We start from the raw sequence: 21496 nt of genomic DNA, 5'->3' as shown, positions 1-21496 counted from the left end.
TTAAATGAGAATAAACAACGACCCAATGACCCAACAACCAGAACAGAGCAGCTCCTACTGTAAAGCCTGCGTTTGAAGTTTTTACCAACCAAAGACCATCATCCAAGCACACTGCAGCATACCAGAGGACACAAACAGATATAAAGGGAGACTGACTGCCAACTAATGTATGGAGATTGTACAGTGCTTATGGAGAAATCGGATGTCATTGTTTGAGAATAAAGGGAGAAGTTCAGCTGTCGAGAGGAGAAGTTCAGACAAAATAAGTAGTGAAAACTGAAACTAGAAGAAAATAACAACCATGGATAACGTGTGTGTGTGTGTGTGTGTGTGTGTGTGTGTGTGTGTGTGTGTGTGTGTGTGTGTGTGTGTGTGTGTGCATATGAGCGTGCGTGTTGGCTATATTGATCGTCAGCGAGGAGATGCTAAAACTCAAATAAAACTCAAGGAGACAAGAGAAAGTCAACACACGCAGCAGGAAGAAAGAAAGAGGCCAAACGGTCAGTGGTCAGTCTCTTCCCCTCCTCAGGCATGGATAACCACAGTGAACTTTACATGAACACAAACCTCTGTGACCTGCCCTTGCTTGCTGTTAAGTTAATATTGTGCTTGTTGACAAGGTTTGGCCAGTTCAAGTCACTCTAAATGATTTTCCATTGTACTAATCACCTGGACATCAAAACAACAGGAAATTGAAAAGATAATATCTGCAAATCTGCAACCAAATGGCCCTAAATGGAGCCATGCCTGTCACAGCACAACAACAGGAAGTGATGCCTGTCACAGTCACAACAACAGGAAGTGATGTAAGGTCCTTACATCCTCCCAGCCTTTGCCAGGTGTATAGGAGATGACTTCTAGGACAGGGTTGGCCAGGTAACCGTCACTGTCGAAAGAGTAGTCTCTGCCACCCAACGTGATGTTGTTGAAATACCTGACATTGGGAGACAGGGGGCGGGGTGAGGGGGGAGGGAGAGAGGGAGAAAGAGAGTCAGACGGTGCAGTGAGTGAGACTTCTGGGCCACAGATGAACTGCCCACTCAGATTTCTCATGTTAAAAAAAAATATGAAGTAACATTTTTCTCTGTAATTCTACTAACCACATAGACATTTTATGAAATTGGCTTTAGCTAGCCCAGATAGGTTCTCAATCTCATAACTAGCTCCCAAGAAGCCATTTCAGGCTGTTCATCAAGTTAAGCTAGCTTACCTAACTATCTTAGCTGGCACGCCTGCTGGCAAGGTTGACAGACTTTAGAAAAGCAAGCAATTACTAAATGTCCTGAACCCTCACATTCCTTTCAATTTAAGCAAAGATGCATAGAAGCATATTTAATTTCTTTAAAAAAAAAACACCATTCAGGAGGATACAGACAGCTCAAGAGGTATGCTTAGATACTGCATGCATAAATATATAAAGTTGAAGTCTGAAGTTTACATACAGCTTAGCCAAATACATTTAAACTCAGTTTTTCACAATTCCTGACATTTAATCCTAGTAAAAATTCCCTGTCTTAGGTCAGTTAGGATCACCACTTTATTTTAAGAATTGCCTTTAAATTGTTTAACTTGGGTCAAACGTTTCGGGAAGCCTTCCACAAGCTTTCCACAATAAGCTGTGTGCATTTTGGCCCATTCCTCCAGACAGAGCTGGTGTAACTGAGTCAGGTTTGTAGGCCTCCTTGCTCACACACGCTTTTTCAGTTCTGCCCACACATTTTCTATAGGATTGAGGTCAGGGTTTGTGATGGCCACTCCAATACCTTGACTTTGTTGTCCTTATGCCATTTTGCCACAACTTTGGAAGTATGCTTGGGGTCATTGTCCATTTGGAAGACCCATTTGCAACCAAGCTTTAAATTCCTGACTGAGGTCTTGAGATGTTGCTTCAATATAGCCACATCATTTTCCATCCTCATGATGCCATCAATTTTGTGAAGTGCACCATCCCCTCCTGCAGCAAAGCACCCCCACAACATGATGCTGCCACCCCCGTGCTTCACGGTTGGGATGGTGTTCTTCAGCTTTTTGTTCCATTACACCAGAGGATATTTCTCCAAAAAGTACGATCTTTGTCCCCATGTGCGGTTGCAAACCGTAGTGTGGCTTTTGAGCAGTGGCTTCTTCCTTGCTGAGTGGCGTTTCAGGTCATGTCGATATAGGACTTGATTTACTGTGGGTATAGATACTTCTGTACCTGTTTCCTCCAGCATCTTCACAAGGTCCTTTGCTGTTGTTCTGGGATTGATTAGCACCTTTCGCACCACAGTACGTTCATCTCTAGGAGACAGAACACGTCTCCTTCCTGAGCGGTATGACGGCTGCGTGGTCCCATGGTGTTTATACTTGCATACTATTGTTTGTACAGATGAACGTGGTACCTTCAGGCATTTGGAAATTGCTCCCTAGGATGAACCAGACTTGTGGAGGTCTACAATTTATTTTCTGAGGTCTTGGCAGATTTCTTTTGATTTTCCCATGATGTCAAGCAAAGAGGCACTGAATTTGAAGGTAGGCCTTGAAATACATCCACAGGTACACCTCCAATTGACTCAAATGATGTCAATTAGCCTATCAGAACTTAAGCCATGGAATTTGGAATTTGGAATTTTCCAAGCTGTTTAAAGGCACAGTCAACTTAGTGTATGTAAACTTCTGACCCACTGGAATTGTGATACAGTGAATTATAAGTGAAATAATCTGTCTGTAAACAATTGTTGGAAAAATTACTTTTGTCATTGTCACGTCCTGACCATAGAGAGCTCTTATTTTCTATGGTAGAGTAGGCCAGGGTGTGACTGGTGGGTTTTCTAGTTATTATTTTCTGTGTGGGGTTCTAGTTTAGTTTTTCTATGTTTTGGTGATTTGTATGATTCCCAATTAGAGGCAGCTGGTTATCATTGTCTCTAAGTGGGGATCATACTTAAGTTGCATTTTTTCCACCTGTGGGTTATGGAATATTGTTTATGTGTAGTTGCATTGTCGTCACGTTTCGTTTATTCTTTATTATTTTTGTATTTTGTTAAGTTTCACTTTCTAATAAAGATGTGGAACGCTACTCACGCTGCGCCTTGGTCCGATCATTCCAACGAACGTGACAGTCATGCACAAAGTAGATGTCCTATCTGACTTGCAAAAACTATTGTTTGTTAACAAGAAATTTGTGGAGTGGTTGAAAAACGAGTTTTAATGACTCCAACCTAAGTGTATGTAAACTTCTGACTTCAACTGTATATATATATATATATATATATGAGAGAGAGAGAATTAAGCATAATGATTATGGCTCTGGATTGCAGGAAAAAGCTTTTTCAGGTATTTGAAAAATTCTAAATTCTCCAACTTCAGGACGAGGGGCCTAGTCCCCCTCCGGACCACCACCAGCCATCCTTTAGTACTTTGTGCCCCCTCCAATTTTTGGGGTACATGACACCCCTGCTGGGCCATGTAAAGGTCTGCAGATATTAAGCAAATATTACTGCCAGACCACAATTTGTCAGACATTACCAAACATCAGAGTGGTCAGTATGGATCTTTGAAGTGACACACCTGTATCCCCGGGGGCCTTGCGCAATCTCAACTTATTTTGTTAATAAAACAAGGCAGTTTTTATGACTGTTGCATCATCATGTCATCCCAGTGTATTTAGCTCATATGACAATAGATCATCAGAGAGAATCTTAGTAGAATGCAGTTCCAGCCAGTGAACAGCAGGCAGCAGTACGTAAGGTGCTATCTGTCATCGGTTGCTTTTCCTGTTCCCTATCTTCTCCATTTGGCTGTATCTTCTATTTGCATACCTAATCCTCTTTTTTTCAATCTATGTCATTTAGCAGACACTCTTATCCAGAGTGATTTACAGGAGCATTTAGGTTAAAGTGCCATTTTCAAGGGCACAGATTTTTCATCTAGTTGGCTTGGGGATTTGAACCAGCAAGCTTTTGGTTATTGGCCCAATGCTCTTAACCACTAGGCTATGTGCTGCCCTATGCAGGGCTTGTCTTCTTTACCCTCACCCCAACCACCTCCCATGCCCCCCCTTTTCCCCTCTCCTTCCATCCCTCCTCCCCCCTCACCTCATCCTCCCCCGCACCCTGTGTGTTTGATTGGCTTCCGTCATGCAGTTGGTGACAAAGTTTGGTCCCCCAGAGGCCCCATAGTCGCGACGCAGTGCCACCGCCCCATGGGTCAGTATGGACACGCCCCGGGCGATCCTCATGCGGGGCTTGTCCTTCCAGCCCTGCGGACGCACGGCGAACAGGGCCCTGGGGAGACCCTCCATGCCAAGGCCGGACAGGGCTGGCCCCACAGCGAACCACATGTGAGAGGGTCCAGCCTGACCTGCGGCCCAGGCTGCTTTAAACACCAGCTCAGCCTCCTCCTGGGAACAGTAGAGCAGACGTACCTGGTGGAGGGGAATACAGGGGAGGAGGACAGGAGATACATGGGTACATAGTGAGATAAGGGGTAAGGGGAATACAGGGGAGGAGGAGAGGGCAGATACATGGGTACATAGTGAGATAAGGGGAGACAGGGAGAGAGAGAGACAGAAGGCTGGAGAGAGAGTGGGAGAGGGGCAGTACAGCAGACATACCTGGTGGAGGGGAATACAGGGGAGGAGGAGAGGGCAGATACATGGGTACATAGTGAGATAAGGGGAGACAGGGAGAGAGAGAGACAGAAGGCTGGAGAGAGAGTGGGAGAGGGGCAGTACAGCAGACTACCTGGTGGAGGGGAATACAGGGGAGGAGGAGAGGGGAGATACATGGGTACATAGTGAGATAAGGGGTAAGGGGAGACAGGGAGAAAAAGAGACAAAAGGCTGGAGAGAGAGTGGGAGAGGGGCAGTACATCAGACTACCTGGAGGAGTGGAATACAGGGGAAGAGGAGGAGAGGGGGGAGACAGACATATACGATAGTGATATACGTAAAGGCCAAGGGTCAAGGGAGACAGAGAGGGGGAAGGGGAGGGAGAGACAGAGGTTGCTAGAGGAGGGGAAGAGGAGAGGAGAGATATACAGGTTATGTAGTGAGATTAGGGCCATGGGATATGGAGGCAGAGAGAGAGAGAGAGAGAGAGAGAGAGAGAGAGAGAGAGAGAGAGAGAAGGAGCAACAAGATTCTCCAATAGGGGAAAGACAAAGCTATACTAACTAGTGAGGTTAGGGTTAAAGGATAGAAGCTCGAAGGAGGACAGGAGGGAGAGAAGGCAGAAGGAGTAAGGGGGAGGGGAAGACAGGAGGAGTAAGGAGGAGGGAGAGAAGGCAAGCAGAGTAAGGAGGAGGGAGAGAGGCAGGAGGAGTAAGGAGGAGGGAGAGAAGACAGGAGAGTAAGGAGGAGGGAGAGAAGACAGGAGGAGTAAGGAGGAGGGAGAGAAGGCAGGATGAGTAAGGAGGAGGGGGAGACAGGAGGAGTAAGGAGGAGGGGGAAGACAGGAGGAGTAAGGAGGAGGGGGAAGACAGGAGGAGTAAGGATGAGGGAGAGAAGACAGGAGGAGTAAGGAGGAGGGGAAGACAGGAGGTGTAAGGAGGAGGGGGAGAAGACAGGAAGAGTAAGGATGAGGGAGAGAAGACAAGAGGAGTAAGGAGGATGGGGAAGACAGGAGGAGTAAGGGGGAGGGGAGAAGACAGGAAGAGTAAGAATGAGGGAGAGAAGACAGGAGGAGTAAGGAGGATGGGGAAGACAGGAGGAGTAAGGAGGAGGGGGAGAAGACAGGAGGAGTAAGGAGGATGGGGAAGACAGGAAGAGTAAGGAGGAGGGGGAGAAGACAGGAGGAGTAAGGAGGATGGGGAAGACAGGAGGAGTAAGGAGGAGGGGGAGAAGACAGGAAGAGTAAGGAGGAGGGGGAGAAGACAGGAAGAGTAAGGAGGATGGGGAAGACAGGAGGAGTAAGGGGGAGGGAGAGAAGACAGGAAGAGTAAGGAGAGAAGTAAGAGCTGATGTTACTGCTGTGTTTATGAGCGTACTAATGACAGACAGTGGGGGATGACACATATATGTTAATGAGTTTGAGCATGATGAAGGGGGGAGACAATATGACAGTGGGGGTAGAGAGAGAGAGACAGTTATGGAGAGAATGAGAGAAGGGAGGGGGTCTAAAGAGCAAACACACCTGAGGGAAAATGGGAGAGGTTGACATGTTATTAAAAGCATCAGAGTCTTGGGAGATAGGGAGGGAGGGGGGAGAGAGGGGGGAGAGAGGGAGAGCGGGAGGAACAGAAAGAGAGAGAACGGAGTACAGTATTGAGAAGGGATGTATCAAGCAGATTAGTCACTTGTGGGAGAAAAGGGGGGAGGAGAGAGGGAAGTGATGGGGGATGGGGAGAGAGGGAAGGGATGGCGGATGGGGGAGAAGAGAAAAAAGAGAGGAAGACATATTTTGGTAAAATCAGGCCCTGGGGAGATAAGATATATAGTAACAGCAGGGGTGTAGGGAGAGAGAGAGGAGAGAAAGAGAGAGCGATAGGGAGGGATGGATGGATGGAGAGAGAGAGGGAGGACGAGAGCACAGTAGATCACTCCAACAAAACCACAATTGCTGAGGAAGGGAGAAACAGGGTGGAGAAGGTTTTAAGGGGGTGAGATAGGGGAAACAGGGTTAAGTGAAATGCTGACTGATACAGTGAGAGAAACGGGAAAGGGGGACTAGCAGAATGGGAGAAGGGGGAGGGGGATAAACGTATAGGGTAGAATAGATAAGGACAGAGGAAGGAAAAAGAGTTATAGAGAGAGGCAGGGAGGAATGGAGTGGAGAAGACAGAGAGAATTGAGAATTTTGAGAATTGTGCCTTCATTGAATTTTGAACTGTAATGGCTTGGCAAAACAATCCAGGCCGGATGTCAATAAACCTCCAGTGAATTGGAGAGGAGGGAGAGGTAAAGAGAGAGAGGGAGATAGAGAGGGAGAGAAAGAGAGAGGGGGAGAGAGAGAGAGAGAGAGAGAGAGAGAGCGAGCGAGAGAGAGAAATAGAGAGAGAGAGAGAGAGAGAGAGAGAGAGAGAGAGAGAGAGAGAGAGAGAGAGAGGGGGGGGGAAAGAAAGAGAGAGCGAGAGAGTGACAGAGAGAAATGGAGAGGAAGAGAGCGCGAAATGGATATAAAGACAAATAAGCAGAGGCAGAAGCTGAAAGAGAGGGGGAGAAAGAGAGAACTATTTAAGTGGAAATGGACCCTGTGCACCTGCGTTAGCCCCACACACTGTTGAATACACATTGAGAGAGAAAAGGAAAAAAGTGGGACAAAAGTAGATAGAGTCTTTAATGCAAACACACACTGTCACTGAGCAGGCAGACACAAGCACTGATTATCACAGGGAGAGCGAGAAAGAGAGGGGAAAGACAGCGAGAAAATGAAAGAGAGTGGGTGAAGAGAGAGGGGAAGACAGAGGAGGGATGAGAGAGAGCAATAAGGGAGGGGAGAGAGAGAAGCAGAGAAAAAGGGAGGGTTAGGGTTAATGCATTGCGCATAGGCAGCCCGCTGCGGGCACTATGTTATATTAACAGTGACACCAGCCGAGAGGAGCCTAAGGAATCCAATACACACACACACACACACACACACACACACACACACACACACACACACACACACACACACACACACACACACACACACACACACACACACACACACACACACACACACACACACACACACACACACAGGGAGACAGAGCTGCAGTGGCCATGCTGAGACATTTGAGACATTGAGACCCAGACTGAACCAACCCAACAGAGAGCAGTGTACTGTTCAGTACGTCTACAGGCAAAGAGACATGCTGCGGAGAGAGGGAGAATGAAGGAGGGAGGGAGGTATTCAGCTTGAGAGACAGTTTTGAAGAGAAAGGAAAATAGAATGAAGGAGCGAAGGGAGAGACAAAGAAAGGGCACACGCTAGTCATGAAGGGAGGGAGTGATGAGAAGAACAGAGGGATAGAGGAGAGAGAGGAGAGAGAACCACAGGGACAGAGGGAGAGAGGAAGAAGGAGGAGGAACCCGGCCAGCCAGCCACATGGAGTCTCATGGCCACTCAGTAACACTTCCTCCCCCCTTTCTCCACCTCCCTCCCCCTCCCTCCCCTCTGTCTCACCTGCGCCTCGTTCTCCTTGAGCAGCCTGCGTGTGCGCGCCCCTCCCGGGTCGTCCGTCACGTTCAGCATGACCACGCTCTTCTTCTCCCAGCCGATGAACGAGCCGTCCGTCAGGCCGTCCACCACCGACAGGAAGTCCTGGTAGCCATGGTGACGGGTGGACACCACTGAGAAGGTGGTCCAGTCGTACTCCTCTAGTATTTTGAAGATGACCTCCAGCTGGAGGCTGGTGGCTGAGCTGAACTGGAGGAAGATGGAGCCTGACTCCTGCAGTAGGGGAGCACACCTTAAAGTTCTATAGACACAGGCAGGCACACGGGACAGAACGCTGCCAAACAGGAAGCACAACATCAGCTTTCCTCCAGGAGGTCAGGGTCACGTTCAGTAGAGCACCTTCTCAACTTCAAAACAGTTCAACACGTTGCTGTTGTTTTTTTATCACTGAACGGGAGCCCTGTAATACCTCCGTTTCACAACGTTTTCTCCCGTTTTACACCTTCTGAACACAACCCAGCATTGAGGATGAAGGGGTTTTCTGGGGTTCTGATTTGGTTAGGATTATGGTTAGGATTTGGGTTGGGTAAACTGATCCTACAGTGTAGATATCTGTCTATGGGTAAACTCTGCCCAGAGCCAGAATGCAGCCCATAGGTGTTTAGAATAAGCCTCACTGGTAAATTGACCCCAATTAATATATGAATAGCAAATATGTTAGCATGCCATATTATCGCAATCCCTAACCCACTAACTATTTTTGAAGAATTCTAAACATTCATCAATCCAGATCTAGCAGGGGATGATGTCTTTAAGGATTTAGAGACAGTAAGCTGATCCTAGATCTACACTGCCTTCTGAAATATTCAGACCCCTTGACATTTTCCTCATCAATCTACACACAATACCCCATAATGACAAAACAAAAACAGGTTTTAAGAATTTTACACATTAATAAAAAATAAAAAACAGAAATAGCTTACTTACATAAGTATTCAGACCCTTTGCTATGAGACTCGAAATTGCTTTGTCATTATGTGGTATTGTGTGTAGATTGATGAGGGAAAAAAACGATTTAATAAATTTTAAAATAAGGCTGTAACGTGTCAAAATGTGGAAAACCTCAAGGGGTCTGAATACTTTCTGAATGCACTGTATTCCTATGGGCAACTTCTATCCGGAGTTTAGAGAGCAGTTAAAGAGAGCAGCCCATCTCTACAAAGAACTACAACTCCCATGACTATCCTGTGTGTGTTCAGGGTGAGGAGGCATACTGTGTGTGTTCAGGGTGAGAAGGCATACTGGGGGTTGAAGTTTTCATGGGACAGCTGCAGTGGTAGTGCAACTGCAGGCTAAAACACAGAAGATGATTGTTGAGTGAAGTCTCCAATGACAGCTGGAACTAGTCTTTTCCACAGATTTGGATTATATTTAGATGAGAGTGTGTGTGTGTGTGTGTGTGTGTGTGTGTGGGGTGGGGGGTGGGGGGGGGGGGTCTTCAAAGGAAGATCATCAAAGAGGTTTGAATGCATTCCTCAGGAGTAAAACAGTTATTTGTAAAAACAAATGTATTGGTGTTGTTTTTTCTAGCTACTAGGCAGGATGCATGTCTGAAACGTTTTAATTTACACACATATACTGTAAATAACGTAACCCCCCCAAATCAAGTGAACTAGATAATGAACAAAAGTGAAATAATCAATATAAAATTAACAGTAAACATTACACTCAGAGGAATTATGACATTTCATATGCCATATTATGGCTATATACAGTGTTATAACGATGTGCAAATAGTGAAAGTACAAAATGGAAAAATAAATCTACATAAATATGGGTTGTGTACTGTATGTTCTCTTTCTCTATCTCTCTCCCATCCACACACACACACATACACACACATAGAGTTGTGACGCATCAGAGGGACAGCTGTAGTAGCAGCCCAGTTTGGTGCCATTTACAGATCAAACACAGCAGTGTCTCAGGATGTCTGACTCAGTTTCTTATAGCACACTGTCCCCAACACCAACCCCTATACCCCAACATCAATCCTATACCCCAACCACTATACTCCAACCTTATACCCCAACCCCTATGTCCAAACCCCTATACCCCAACCCCTATACTCCAACATCAATCCTATACCCCAACCACTATACCCCAACGTTATACCCCAACCCCTATACCCAAACCCCTATACCCCAACCACTATACCCCAACACCAACCCTAAACCCAAAACCCTATACCCCAACCACTATACCCCAACACCAACCCTATACCCCAACCCCTATACCCCAACATAAACTCTATGCCCCAACCACTATACCCCAACCTTATAACCCAACCCCTAAACCCCAACCACTATACCCCAACACCAACCCTATACCCCAGCCACTATACCCCAACCCCTATACCCAACCCCTATACCCCAACACCAACCCAATTACCCCAACCCCTATACCCCAACAGCAACCCTATACCCCAACCCCAATACTCCAACACCAACCCTATACCCCAACTTTATACCACAACACCTGTACCCCAAAACCAACCCTATATCCCAACCCCTATGCCCAAACCCCTATACCCCAACCCCTATACCCCCCAACCCCTATACCCCAACACCAACCCAATTACCCCAACCCCTACCAACCCTATACCCCAACCCCTATAAGCCAACAACAACCCTATACCCCTACCCCTATACCCAAACACCAACCCTATACCCCAACTTTATACCACAACCCCTATACCCCAAACACTATACCCCAACACCAACTCCATACCCCAACCTTATACCCAACCCTTATACCCCAACCACTATACCCCAACACCAACCCTATACCCCAACCATTATACCCCAACCATTATACCCCAACCCCTATATCCCAACAACAACCCTATACCTCAACCCCTATACCTCAACCTAACCCAACCCCTATATCCCAACAACAACGCTATACCTCAACCCCTATACCTCAACCTAACCCAACCCCTATACCCCAACCCTATACCCCAACACCAAACCTATACCCCAACACCAACCCTATACCCCAACCCTATACCCCAACACCAAGCCTATATCCCAACACCAACCCTATACCCCAACACCAACCCTATATTCCAACACCAACTCTATACCCCAACACCAACCCTATACCCCAACCCCTATATCTCAAACTAACCCAACCCCTATACCCCAACCCTATACCCCAACACCAACCCTATACCCCAACCCTATACCCCAAAACCAACCCTAAACCGCAACACCAACCCTATACCACAACCCTATACCCCAACACCAACCCTATATCCCAACACCAACCTTATACCCCAACACCAAACCTATACCCCAACCCGACACTATACCCCAAAAACCAACCGAACACCAACACCAACCCTATACACCAACACCAATCCTATACCCCAACACCAACCCTATACCTTAACCCCTATACCTCAACCTAACCCAACCCCTATAGCCCAACCCTATACCCCAACACCAACCCTATACCCCAACACCAACCCTATACCGCAACCGTATACCCCAACACCAACCCTATACCCCAACCCTATACCCCAACACCAACTCTATACCCCAACACAAACCCTATACCCCAACCCTATACCCCAACACCAACCCTATACCCCAACACCAACCCTATACCCCAACCCTATACCCCAACATCAACCCTATACCCCAACACCAACCCTATACCCCAGCACCAACCCTATACCCCAACACCAACCCTATACCCCAACCCAACCCTATACCCCAAAACCAACCCAACACCAACCCTATACCCCAACACCAACCCTATACCCCAACCCAATACCACAACACTAACCATATACCCCAACACCAACCCTATACCCCAACCCAACCCTATATCCCAACACCAACCCTATACCCCAACCCAACCCTATACCCCAAAACCAACCCAACCCCTATACCCCAACACCAACGCTATATCCCAACACTATACATCAACCTAACCCAACCCCTATACCCCAACCCTATACCCCAACACCAACCCTATACCGCAACCCTATACCCCAACACCAACCCTATATCCCAAAACCAACCCTATACCCCAACCACTATACCTCAACCTAACCCAACCCCTATACCCCAACCCTATTCCCCAACACCAACCCCTATACCCCAACACCAACCCTATATCCCAACACCAACCCTATACCCCAACACCAACCCTATACCCCAACCACTATACCTCAACCTAACCCAACCCCTATACCCCAACCCTATTCCCCAACACCAACCCCTATACCCCAACACCAACCCTATATCCCAACACCAACACCAACCCTATACCCCAACACCAACCCCTATACCCCAACACCAACCCCTATACCCCAACACAAACCCTATACCCCAACACCAACACCAACCCTATACCCCAACCCAACCCTGTACCCCAACCCAACCTACACCCCAAAACCAACCCAACACCAACACCAACACCAACCCTACACCAACACCAACCCAACCCCTATACCCCAACACCAACTCCATACCCCAACCCCTATACCGCAACCCAACACCTATACCCCAACACCAACCCTATACCTCAACCCAACTCAACCCCTATACCCCAACACCAACCATATACCTCAACCCAACCCAAACCCTATACCCTACTACCAACCATATACATTGAGGGAAAAAAGTATTTGATCCCCTGCTGATTTTGTACGTTTGCCCAATGACAAAGAAATGATCAGTCTATAATTTTAATGGTAGGTTTATTTCAACAGTGAGAGACAGAATAACAACAAAAAAATCCAGAAAAACGCATGTCAAAAATGTTATAAAATGATTTGCATTTTAATGAGGGAAATAAGTATTTGACACCTCTGCAAAACATGACTTAATACTTGGTGGCAAAACCCTTGTTGGCAATCACAGAGGTCAGACGTTTCGTGTAGTTGGCCACCAGGTTTGCACACATCTCAGGAGGGATTTTGTCCCACTCCTCTTTGCAGATCTTCTCCAAGTCATTAAGGTTTCGAGGCTGACGTCTGGCAACTCGAACCTTCAGCTCCCTCCACAGATTTTCTATGGGATTAAGGTCTGGAGTCTGGCTAGGCCACTCCAGGACCTTAATGTGCTTCTTCTTGAGCCACTCCTTTGTTGCCTTGGCCGTGTGTTTTGGGTCATTGTCATGCTGGAATACCCATCCACGACCCATTTTCAATGCCCTGGCTGAGGGAAGGAGATTCTTACCCAAGATTTGACGGTACATGGCCCCGTCCATCGTTCCTTTGATGCGGTGAAGTTGTCCTGTCCGCTTAGCAGAAAAACACCCCCAAAGCATAATGTTTCCACCTCCATGTTTGACGGTGGGGATGGTGTTCTTGGCAGCATTCCTCCTCCTCCAAACACGGCGAGTTGAGTTGATGCCAAAGAGCTCCATTTTGGTCTCATCTGATCACAACACTTTCATCCAGTTGTCCTCTGAATCATTCAGATGTTCATTGGCAAACTTCAAACGGGCATGTATATGTGCTTTCTTGAGCAGGGGGACCTTGCGGGCGCTGCAGGATTTCAGTCCTTCATGGCGTAGTGTGTTACCAATTGTTTTCTTGGTGACTATGGTCCCAGCTGCCTTGAGATCATTGACAAGATCCTCCCGTGTAGTTCTGGGCTGATTCCTCACCGTTCTCATGATCATTGCAACTCCACGAGGTGAGATCTTGCATGGAGCCCCAGGCCGAGGGAGATTGACAGTTCTTTTGTGTTTCTTCCATTTGCGAATAATCGCACCAACTGTTGTCACCTTCTCACTAAGCTGCTTGGCGATGGTCTTGTAGCCCATTCCAGCCTTGTGTAGGTCTACAATCTTGTCCCTGATATCCTTGGAGAGCTCTTTGGTCTTGGCCATGGTGGAGAGTTTGGAATCTGATTGATTGCTTCTGTGGACAGGTGTCTTTTATACAGGTAACAAGCTGAGATTAGGAGCACTCCCTTTAAGAGTGTGCTCCTAATCTCAGCTCGTTACCTGTATAAAAGACACCTGGGAGCCAGAAATCTTTCTGATTGAGAGGGGGTCAAATACTTATTTCCCTCATTAAAATGCAAATCAATTTATAAAATTTTTGACATGCGTTTTTCTGGATTTTTTTGTTATTCTGTCTCTCACTGTTGAAATAAACCTACCATTAAAATTATAGACTGATCATTTCTTTGTCAGTGGGCAAACGTACAAAATCAGCAGGGGATCAAGTACTTTTTTCCCTCACTGTACCTCAACCCAACCCCTATACACCAACACCAACCTTATACCTCAATCTAACCCCAACCCCTATACAAAACCCAACACCTATACCCAGAACCAACCCAAACCCTATACCCCAACTCAAACACCAACCCTATACATCAACCTAACCCCAACCCAACCCCTATATCCCTACCCAACTCTTAGAAAAAAGGGTTCCGAAAGGGTTCTTCGGCTGACCCCATAGAATATCCCTTTTTGGTTCCAGGTAAAACTATTTTTGGTTCCAGGTAGAATTCTTTTGGGTTCCAGGTAGAACTGTTTTGGGTTCCCTCTGTGGAAAGAGTTCTATATTGAACTCAAAAGGGTTCTACCTGGAACCAAAAGGGTTCTTCAAAGGGTTCTCCGATGGGGACAGCTGAAAACCCCTTATAAGTTCTAGATAGCAATTTTTTTTCTGAGAGTGTATACCCCAACACCAACCCAACCCCTATACCCCAACCCATCCTCCACACCCATACCTAATCCCTATCCCAGCCCAGACCCCCTGTCCTCCCTCCAGCAGCTACCAATCATGATTCTGAGCATTCCGCATCCTCATATGCATCCCAGGATTATGGTCAATTCTCGGTCACTACAAGAGATCAATTGAAATACAGTTCTGCAATATTGTTCTTCATGTACTTCAAGTACTTCATGAATTGACTGAATTGAAATTGATTATTTGAACTCCCCATCCATCCAGTTCAAACCAGGCTAAATGATAGATGAAGGGGAGAGAGAGATGGTGGGGAGAAAGAGATGGTGGGGAGAGAGATATGAGGGAGAGAGAGATGGAGGGGAGAGAGAGATATGGAGGGGAGAAGGAGGGGAGGGAGAGAAAGAGAAATAGAGAGCGAGAAAGAGAGAGCGAAAGAGAGAGAGAGAAAGAGAGAGAGATGGGACACGGGTGTAAGGTCTGTGAAGCTTGCTGAGTGAGACCAGGTGGCAGGATCATCCACTTAATCCTACCAGAGATTTCGCTCTCTAACCCTGAATCTCTCTCTCTAACCCTGATTCTCTCTCTCTCTCTAACCCTGATTCTATCTCTCTCTCTCTCTAACCCTGAATCTATCTCTCTCTAACCCTTAATCTCTCTCTCTAACCCTGAATCTCTTTCTCTCTCTAACCCTGAATCTCTTTCCCTCTCTAACCCAGAATCTCTCTTTTTAACCCTGAATCTTTCTATAACCCTGAATCTCTCTCTATAACCCTGAATCTCTCTCTCTAACCCAGAATCTCTCTCTCTAACCCAGAATCTCTCTCTCTAAACCTGAATCTCTCTCTCTAACCCAGAATCTCTCTCTCTAACCCTGAATCACTTTCTCTGTCTAACCCTGAATCTCTCTCTCTCTATTACCCTTGATCTCTCTCTCTAACCCTGAATCTCTCTCTCTAACCCTGAATATCTCTTTCAAACCTTGAATCTCTCTCTATAACCCTTAATCTCTCTTTCTAACCCTGAATCGCTCTCTATAACCCCGAATCTCTCTCTATAACCCTGAACCTCTCTCTATAACCCTGAATCTCTCTTTCTAACCCTGAATCTCTCTCTATAACCCTGAACCTCTCTTTCTAACCCTGAATCTCTCTCTATAACCCTGAATCTCTCTTTCTAACCCTGAATCTCTCTCTATAACCCTGAATCTCTCTTTCTAACCCTGAATCTCTCTCTATAACCCTGAATCTCTCTTTCTAACCCTGAATCTCTCTCTATAACCCTGAACCTCTCTTTCTAACCCTGAATCTCTCTCTATAACCCTGAATCTCTCTTTCTAACCCTGAATCTCTCTCTATAACCCTGAATCTCTCTTTCTAACCCTGAATCTTTCTCTATAACCCCGAATCTCTCTTTCTTACCCTGTACCACCCACTTCTTGCTGTCTACAATGCTCTGACTGGGCTGAAACAGTGAATGCTGGAACCCTGACCTGTTCACCGGACGTGCTACCTGTCCCAGACCTGCTGTTTTCAACTCTCTAGAGACAGCAGGAGCGGTAGAGATACTCTCAAAGATCGGCTATGAAAAAGCCAACTGACACTTACTCTTGTGTTACTGACTTGTTGCACCCTCGACAACAACTATGATTATTATTATTTGACCATGCTGGTCATTTATGAACATTTGAACATCTTGGCCATGTGCTGTTATAATCTCCACCCGGCACAGCCAGAAGAGGACTGGCCACCCCTCATAGCCTGGTTCCTCTCTAGGTTTCTTCCTAGGTTTTGGCCTTTCTAGGGAGTTTTTCCTAGCCACCGTGCTTCTACACCCGCATTGCTTGCTGTTTGGGGTTTTAGGCTGGGTTTCTGTACAGCACTTTGAGATATTAGCTGATGTAAAAAGGGCTATATAAATACATTTGATTTGATTTGATTTGAATGACCTCAACCCTCAAACTTTCACACAGGCACGCACAAACACACATTCTCTTCTCACCTCCATACCTGTGGCTTCCTACCCAGCCCTGCTCACCATCCTACAGGCATGATGGGTCTCTCTCTCTCTCTCTCTCTCTCTCTCTCTCTCTCTCTCTCTCTCTCTCTCTCTCTCTCTCTCATCCCCTCACTCCACCTCCATACCTGTTGCATCCTCCCCAGCCCTGCTCCTCCTCCTACAGCCACTATGGGTAGTCCAGTCTGGGCAGAGACAAACTCTAACATGGGGGCCAGGGGTCCCCAGGCGGTGGGTGGTGGCCTCTCCTCCTCGTAGACCAGGCCCTGTAGGGGCCTCGCTGCCAGCAGGTCACACAGCTGGGACAGCAGAGTCTTAGGACTACTGTCATTCACCTGAAGAGGAAGTCATGACAGGGATAGGTTAGCTTGCATTACACACGGACTACAACATGATCTGAGGACTACAGGCATTCACCTACAGAGGACACATGAACACATGGTAACAACAATACATATATAGAGAAAGACTTCGTGAAACTTTTTGTGAGAAAGCAGATAAACAACAGTAAGGGACAGTACAGTGTCTTACCACTACTATCAATGAGAGAGAAATCAAAGAGAGTGATAGAACAGAAAACAGAGACAGACAGGTGTACAGATGGACTACTGTCGTTCATCTGGAGACGGAGCCATGATGAGTAAGATTACATTACAATGTATGGTGAACACATTGGCGGTGTTGATTATACCCATACTAGCGTACTACATACTTAAACTCCATACTATTCACTCACCGTTGCATTCTATTTTGCATGTACCGTTTAGTAAAAAGTATGCAGTATGCCACAGCTGCAACTCTGTAGCGGCTCCTGATTGGCTGAGTAGGTGGGGCGGGGTAGAGTGTGGTTGGATATTTTCCAAATTCAACAGACATGCATTACATTAACCAGCCTGATAATAGTTCATTTCCAATTCGATTAATTTCTCTAAAGTCTGAGTAAAATAGGAATGGAGTTATAGGCCTACTCAGGTTGCTTATAGGAAGACTATCACATTAGACCTACACCGTAGTGGACCATATAGCCAATCTATCCTGTTTAAAAAGGACTGAAGACAGAAACAGATTTGGTTCCGTTTCAACATAGTTATTAGTGAAACCAAAGTGTTGTAGCATATAATAATGAAATCAAACAGCCTAGTAGTGCACACAAACGTTTAAAATGTTCAAATCAAAGGCCTATTGCACATAAAACGTGGACAGTTGGGTGCATGCAAATTCAGAACTGCTGGACAGCACCATAATAAACTAAAGTACTGATCATTGAGAACAAGATGAAGGCTTGATCCATTAATTAAATAGATAGCCACGCCTACAACACTAAAACAATCCATATGTTCAAATCAAAAGGCCTGATTAATATGACATCAATAACGCAGCCACATCCCAAGTCCCTGGTGCCTACACATTCACAAATCAAAAGATGGTTTAGTATTTAGTTTAAAAGCTCTGACTAAGGCCAAGAGAACAAGAAACACTTTCAATGAGAAAACAGAAATGCACTTTGGGGAAAAAAAGGGGGAAAAAAGACTCACATTTTCAAAAATGTAGCCTACGATGCAATGCTCCTGATCATTTTAAGGAGAACAAAAACGACGTATCTTACATTTAAACACCACCGCAGAAGCTTCAAGCATATTCCCAATGAAGTAGCCAAGTGTGGTTGTTTGGCTACTTGAAGAGAACTAGGGCCTATTAATCGCAGCCCACCTCTTCCAGTGCATTGTTGGAAAAGTGTGCAGAGAATTCTAGTAGATGAAGTGCTGAAATGAGTATAACATCCTGGCATTTAAACCATACTCGATTTTCTAAATGTTGCATAGTATAATTAAACATTTTATTTTCGCATACTTAGAATGCGTCATGCGTGATTGAGTTGTTTCCCGCTATATGTTGATTTCTGTTGCACATCCCCATTGCTAATTGATCAGCTGTTAAAGCTGAAATGAGTATGACATCCGGGCATTTAAAGTATACTCGATATTCGAAATGTCGCACACTATTAAACTGAATTTCTTCACATACTCAAACGGCCTGCTATTTAGGATGCAAGTCTGGGTATTCAGACACCACCAGTGTGTGAAATCACAAAAACACACACAAAGAGTAGAAGGATAAGACACAGGAAGCAGGGAAACAGACAGACAGGGTCTGAGGCCTGAAGTGTCCCTCTCTTACCTGGGGTGAAGTAATGACAAGGCTATCGGTTAGATAGAGTTTAATGACAAGGCTATCGGTTAGATAGAGTTTAATGACAATGCTATCGGTTAGATAGAGTTTAATGACAAGGCTATCAGTTACATAGAGTTTAATGACAAGGCTATCGGTTAGATAGAGTTTAATGACAAGGCTATCGGTTAGATAGAGTTTAATGACAAGGCTATCGGTTAGATAGAGTTTAATGACAAGGCTATCGGTTAGATAGAGTTTAATGACAAGGCTATCGGTTACATAGAGTTTAATGACAAGGCTAACGGTTACATAGAGTTTAATGACAAGGCTATCGGTTAGACAGAGTTTAATGACAAGGCTATCGGTTAGATAGAGTTTAATGACAAGGCTATCGGTTACATAGAGTTTAATGACAAGGCTAACGGTTACATAGAGTTTAATGACAAGGCTATCGGTTAGACAGAGTTTAATGACAAGGCTATCGGTTACATAGAGTTTAATGACAAGGCTATCGGTTACATAGAGTTTAATGACAAGGCTATCGGTTACATAGAGTTTAATGACAAGGCTATCGGTTACATAGAGTTTAATGACAAGGCTATCGGTTACATAGAGTTCATGCAATGGTAGAAGAGCAGGTGAATTAAGGAAACACTTTCAGTTATTCTTATTTAGACACAACAGCATGACGTCTCTTCACCTTAATACAGGTTAGCACTGTGGCTCCTATAGTCCTAGATCTATAGTACTGACAGTATGACATAGAGTTGGCTATATAACATGTGTCTCAGATAAGGATTGGGCCTTAGATGAATGTAATCCATTATTCCATTACTATGATGACTCTAAACCCTAAACAAGCCAGCTCTGACCCTTGAATCCATCGCTGTCTTCCTATTCCACCCTCACTGTGTTCCCTGGACCCCCCCAACACCACCACATCACCCCTACATTTTCCCCTTATAATAATCATAATACATGGTACTTATATTTGGCCCAATCCATTAGCGTCAGGTTAAGGTTCAGGCTGTAATGAATGGATCCATTATCCCCATTACTACTATTACCCCCAGAACAGCACAGTCTTGTCTCACCTGGAGCCAGATGACGTTAGCAGAGCCCCACTGGGTGATCACGCTCTCCCCCAGGGAGCTGTGTGCCCGGCCAAACCCAGGGTAGAGCACCCTTCCCCCGGGCCCGGCCGCCGCCTCTACCTGCACGCTGGCCCCCGCGTGGATCACAGCGATGTTGAAGTTCATTATAGTCCCCGGGTCTCTCTCCCGCTCCCGGGGGCGGAGCAAGAGGTGTGGGGAGGGCGTGACCGGTCCTGCCCACTCCGCCAGGGCCAATAGGAGAGAGAGGGTGGGTATGGCGACCATTGCAATAGATCAACCAACCATGGAGGGGGGAGGGGGCGGAGGGGTGGGGGGGAGGGGCGAAGCTGTAAAGCGCACAGAGAGAGGGTGCCTATGAGAGAGAAAGAGACAGAGAGAGAGAACGAGAGAGACAGAGACAGAGAGAGAGAACGAGAGAGAGAGAGAGAGAGAGAGAGAGAGAGAGAGAACGAGAGAGAAGATATTGAGGAGTTTAGAAGACTTAGATGTTCTTGCAACATTCTCCCAGAATTGTAAGTTTGTTCACATCAGGAATTGCCTACACAGAGGGTGCAAAGCAAAGAGACCGAGAGGGATGGAGAGAGACGGGGGAGGGAGAACGAGAGGGAGAGGAGGAGAGCGAGAGTGTAATGGATTCTGAATCCAATCATGGGGTAATATAAGTTAGCTTTGGCTGGAGTAATACTGGAACAGCAATACGGTATAGAGAAGGGGAACAAACAATGGAGAGAGAGAGATGAGGAAAAGATGGAGGGTGGGGGCAGAGGGAGAGGGAAGATGAAATAGGTGCTATTTAGGCTACAGGCTGAGAAGAAACAATATGAGCGAGAAGGGAAATAGAAAGGAGGGAGCGAGGGAGAAAGGAAGAGAGAGAGAGAGAGAGAGGCGAGAGAGAGAGAGAGAGAGAGAGAGGGAGGGAGGGAGGGAGGGAGGGAGGGAGGGAGGGAGGGAGGGAGGGAGGGAGGGAGGGAGGGTAAATAGCAGACAGAGACAAAGATAGGGGTGGAGGTGGTTATTGTACTGCATGAATGATAACAACAATTAAGATCACTGCAAAACACGCACACACACACACACACACACACACACACACACACACACACACACACACACACACACACACATAATAATAGAGAGAGCTATAGGGGTTAATGCAGTCTACACACAATGATACACGCAAACAATCATACAAGAAGATAATGATTGCATGAGAGATAGCAAATAATTTTCAATTTACTTCCTGTGCCAACCTCCCTCCCTTCCACTCTCTGCTTCAACCTCCCCCTCACTTATCTCTCTCACCCCATCACCTCCTCTCTCTCTCGCTCTCTTTCTCTCTCTCTCACTCAGTTTTTCATGAATTCAGGTGCTAACACAATTTCTTTGATTAACAG

General features: G+C 46.1%; 1 protein-coding gene across 1 annotated transcript in view; it reads right to left on the bottom strand.

Annotated features, from left to right (window-relative positions):
- Positions 1-20402, bottom strand: part of LOC106591967 (glutamate receptor ionotropic, NMDA 2D) — an 85255-nt gene extending 64853 nt beyond the window's left edge. Inside the window, exons 1-5 of the mRNA XM_045712846.1 lie at positions 20082-20402; positions 16944-17150; positions 8088-8354; positions 4077-4405; positions 820-934 (exon numbers count right to left, since the gene is read on the bottom strand). Of these exons, the coding sequence (XP_045568802.1) occupies positions 820-934; positions 4077-4405; positions 8088-8354; positions 16944-17150; positions 20082-20366 (1203 nt within the window). The 5' untranslated portion in view covers positions 20367-20402. The remainder of the gene's footprint in view (positions 1-819; positions 935-4076; positions 4406-8087; positions 8355-16943; positions 17151-20081) is intronic.
- Positions 20403-21496: the final 1094 nt, after the last annotated feature.

This window comes from Salmo salar, chromosome ssa02, assembly GCF_905237065.1.
Source record: "Salmo salar chromosome ssa02, Ssal_v3.1, whole genome shotgun sequence".
Taxonomy (NCBI): Eukaryota; Metazoa; Chordata; class Actinopteri; order Salmoniformes; family Salmonidae; genus Salmo; species Salmo salar.
The sequence above is the reverse complement of the archived record's forward strand: the minus strand, read 5'-3'. Positions and strand labels throughout refer to the sequence as shown.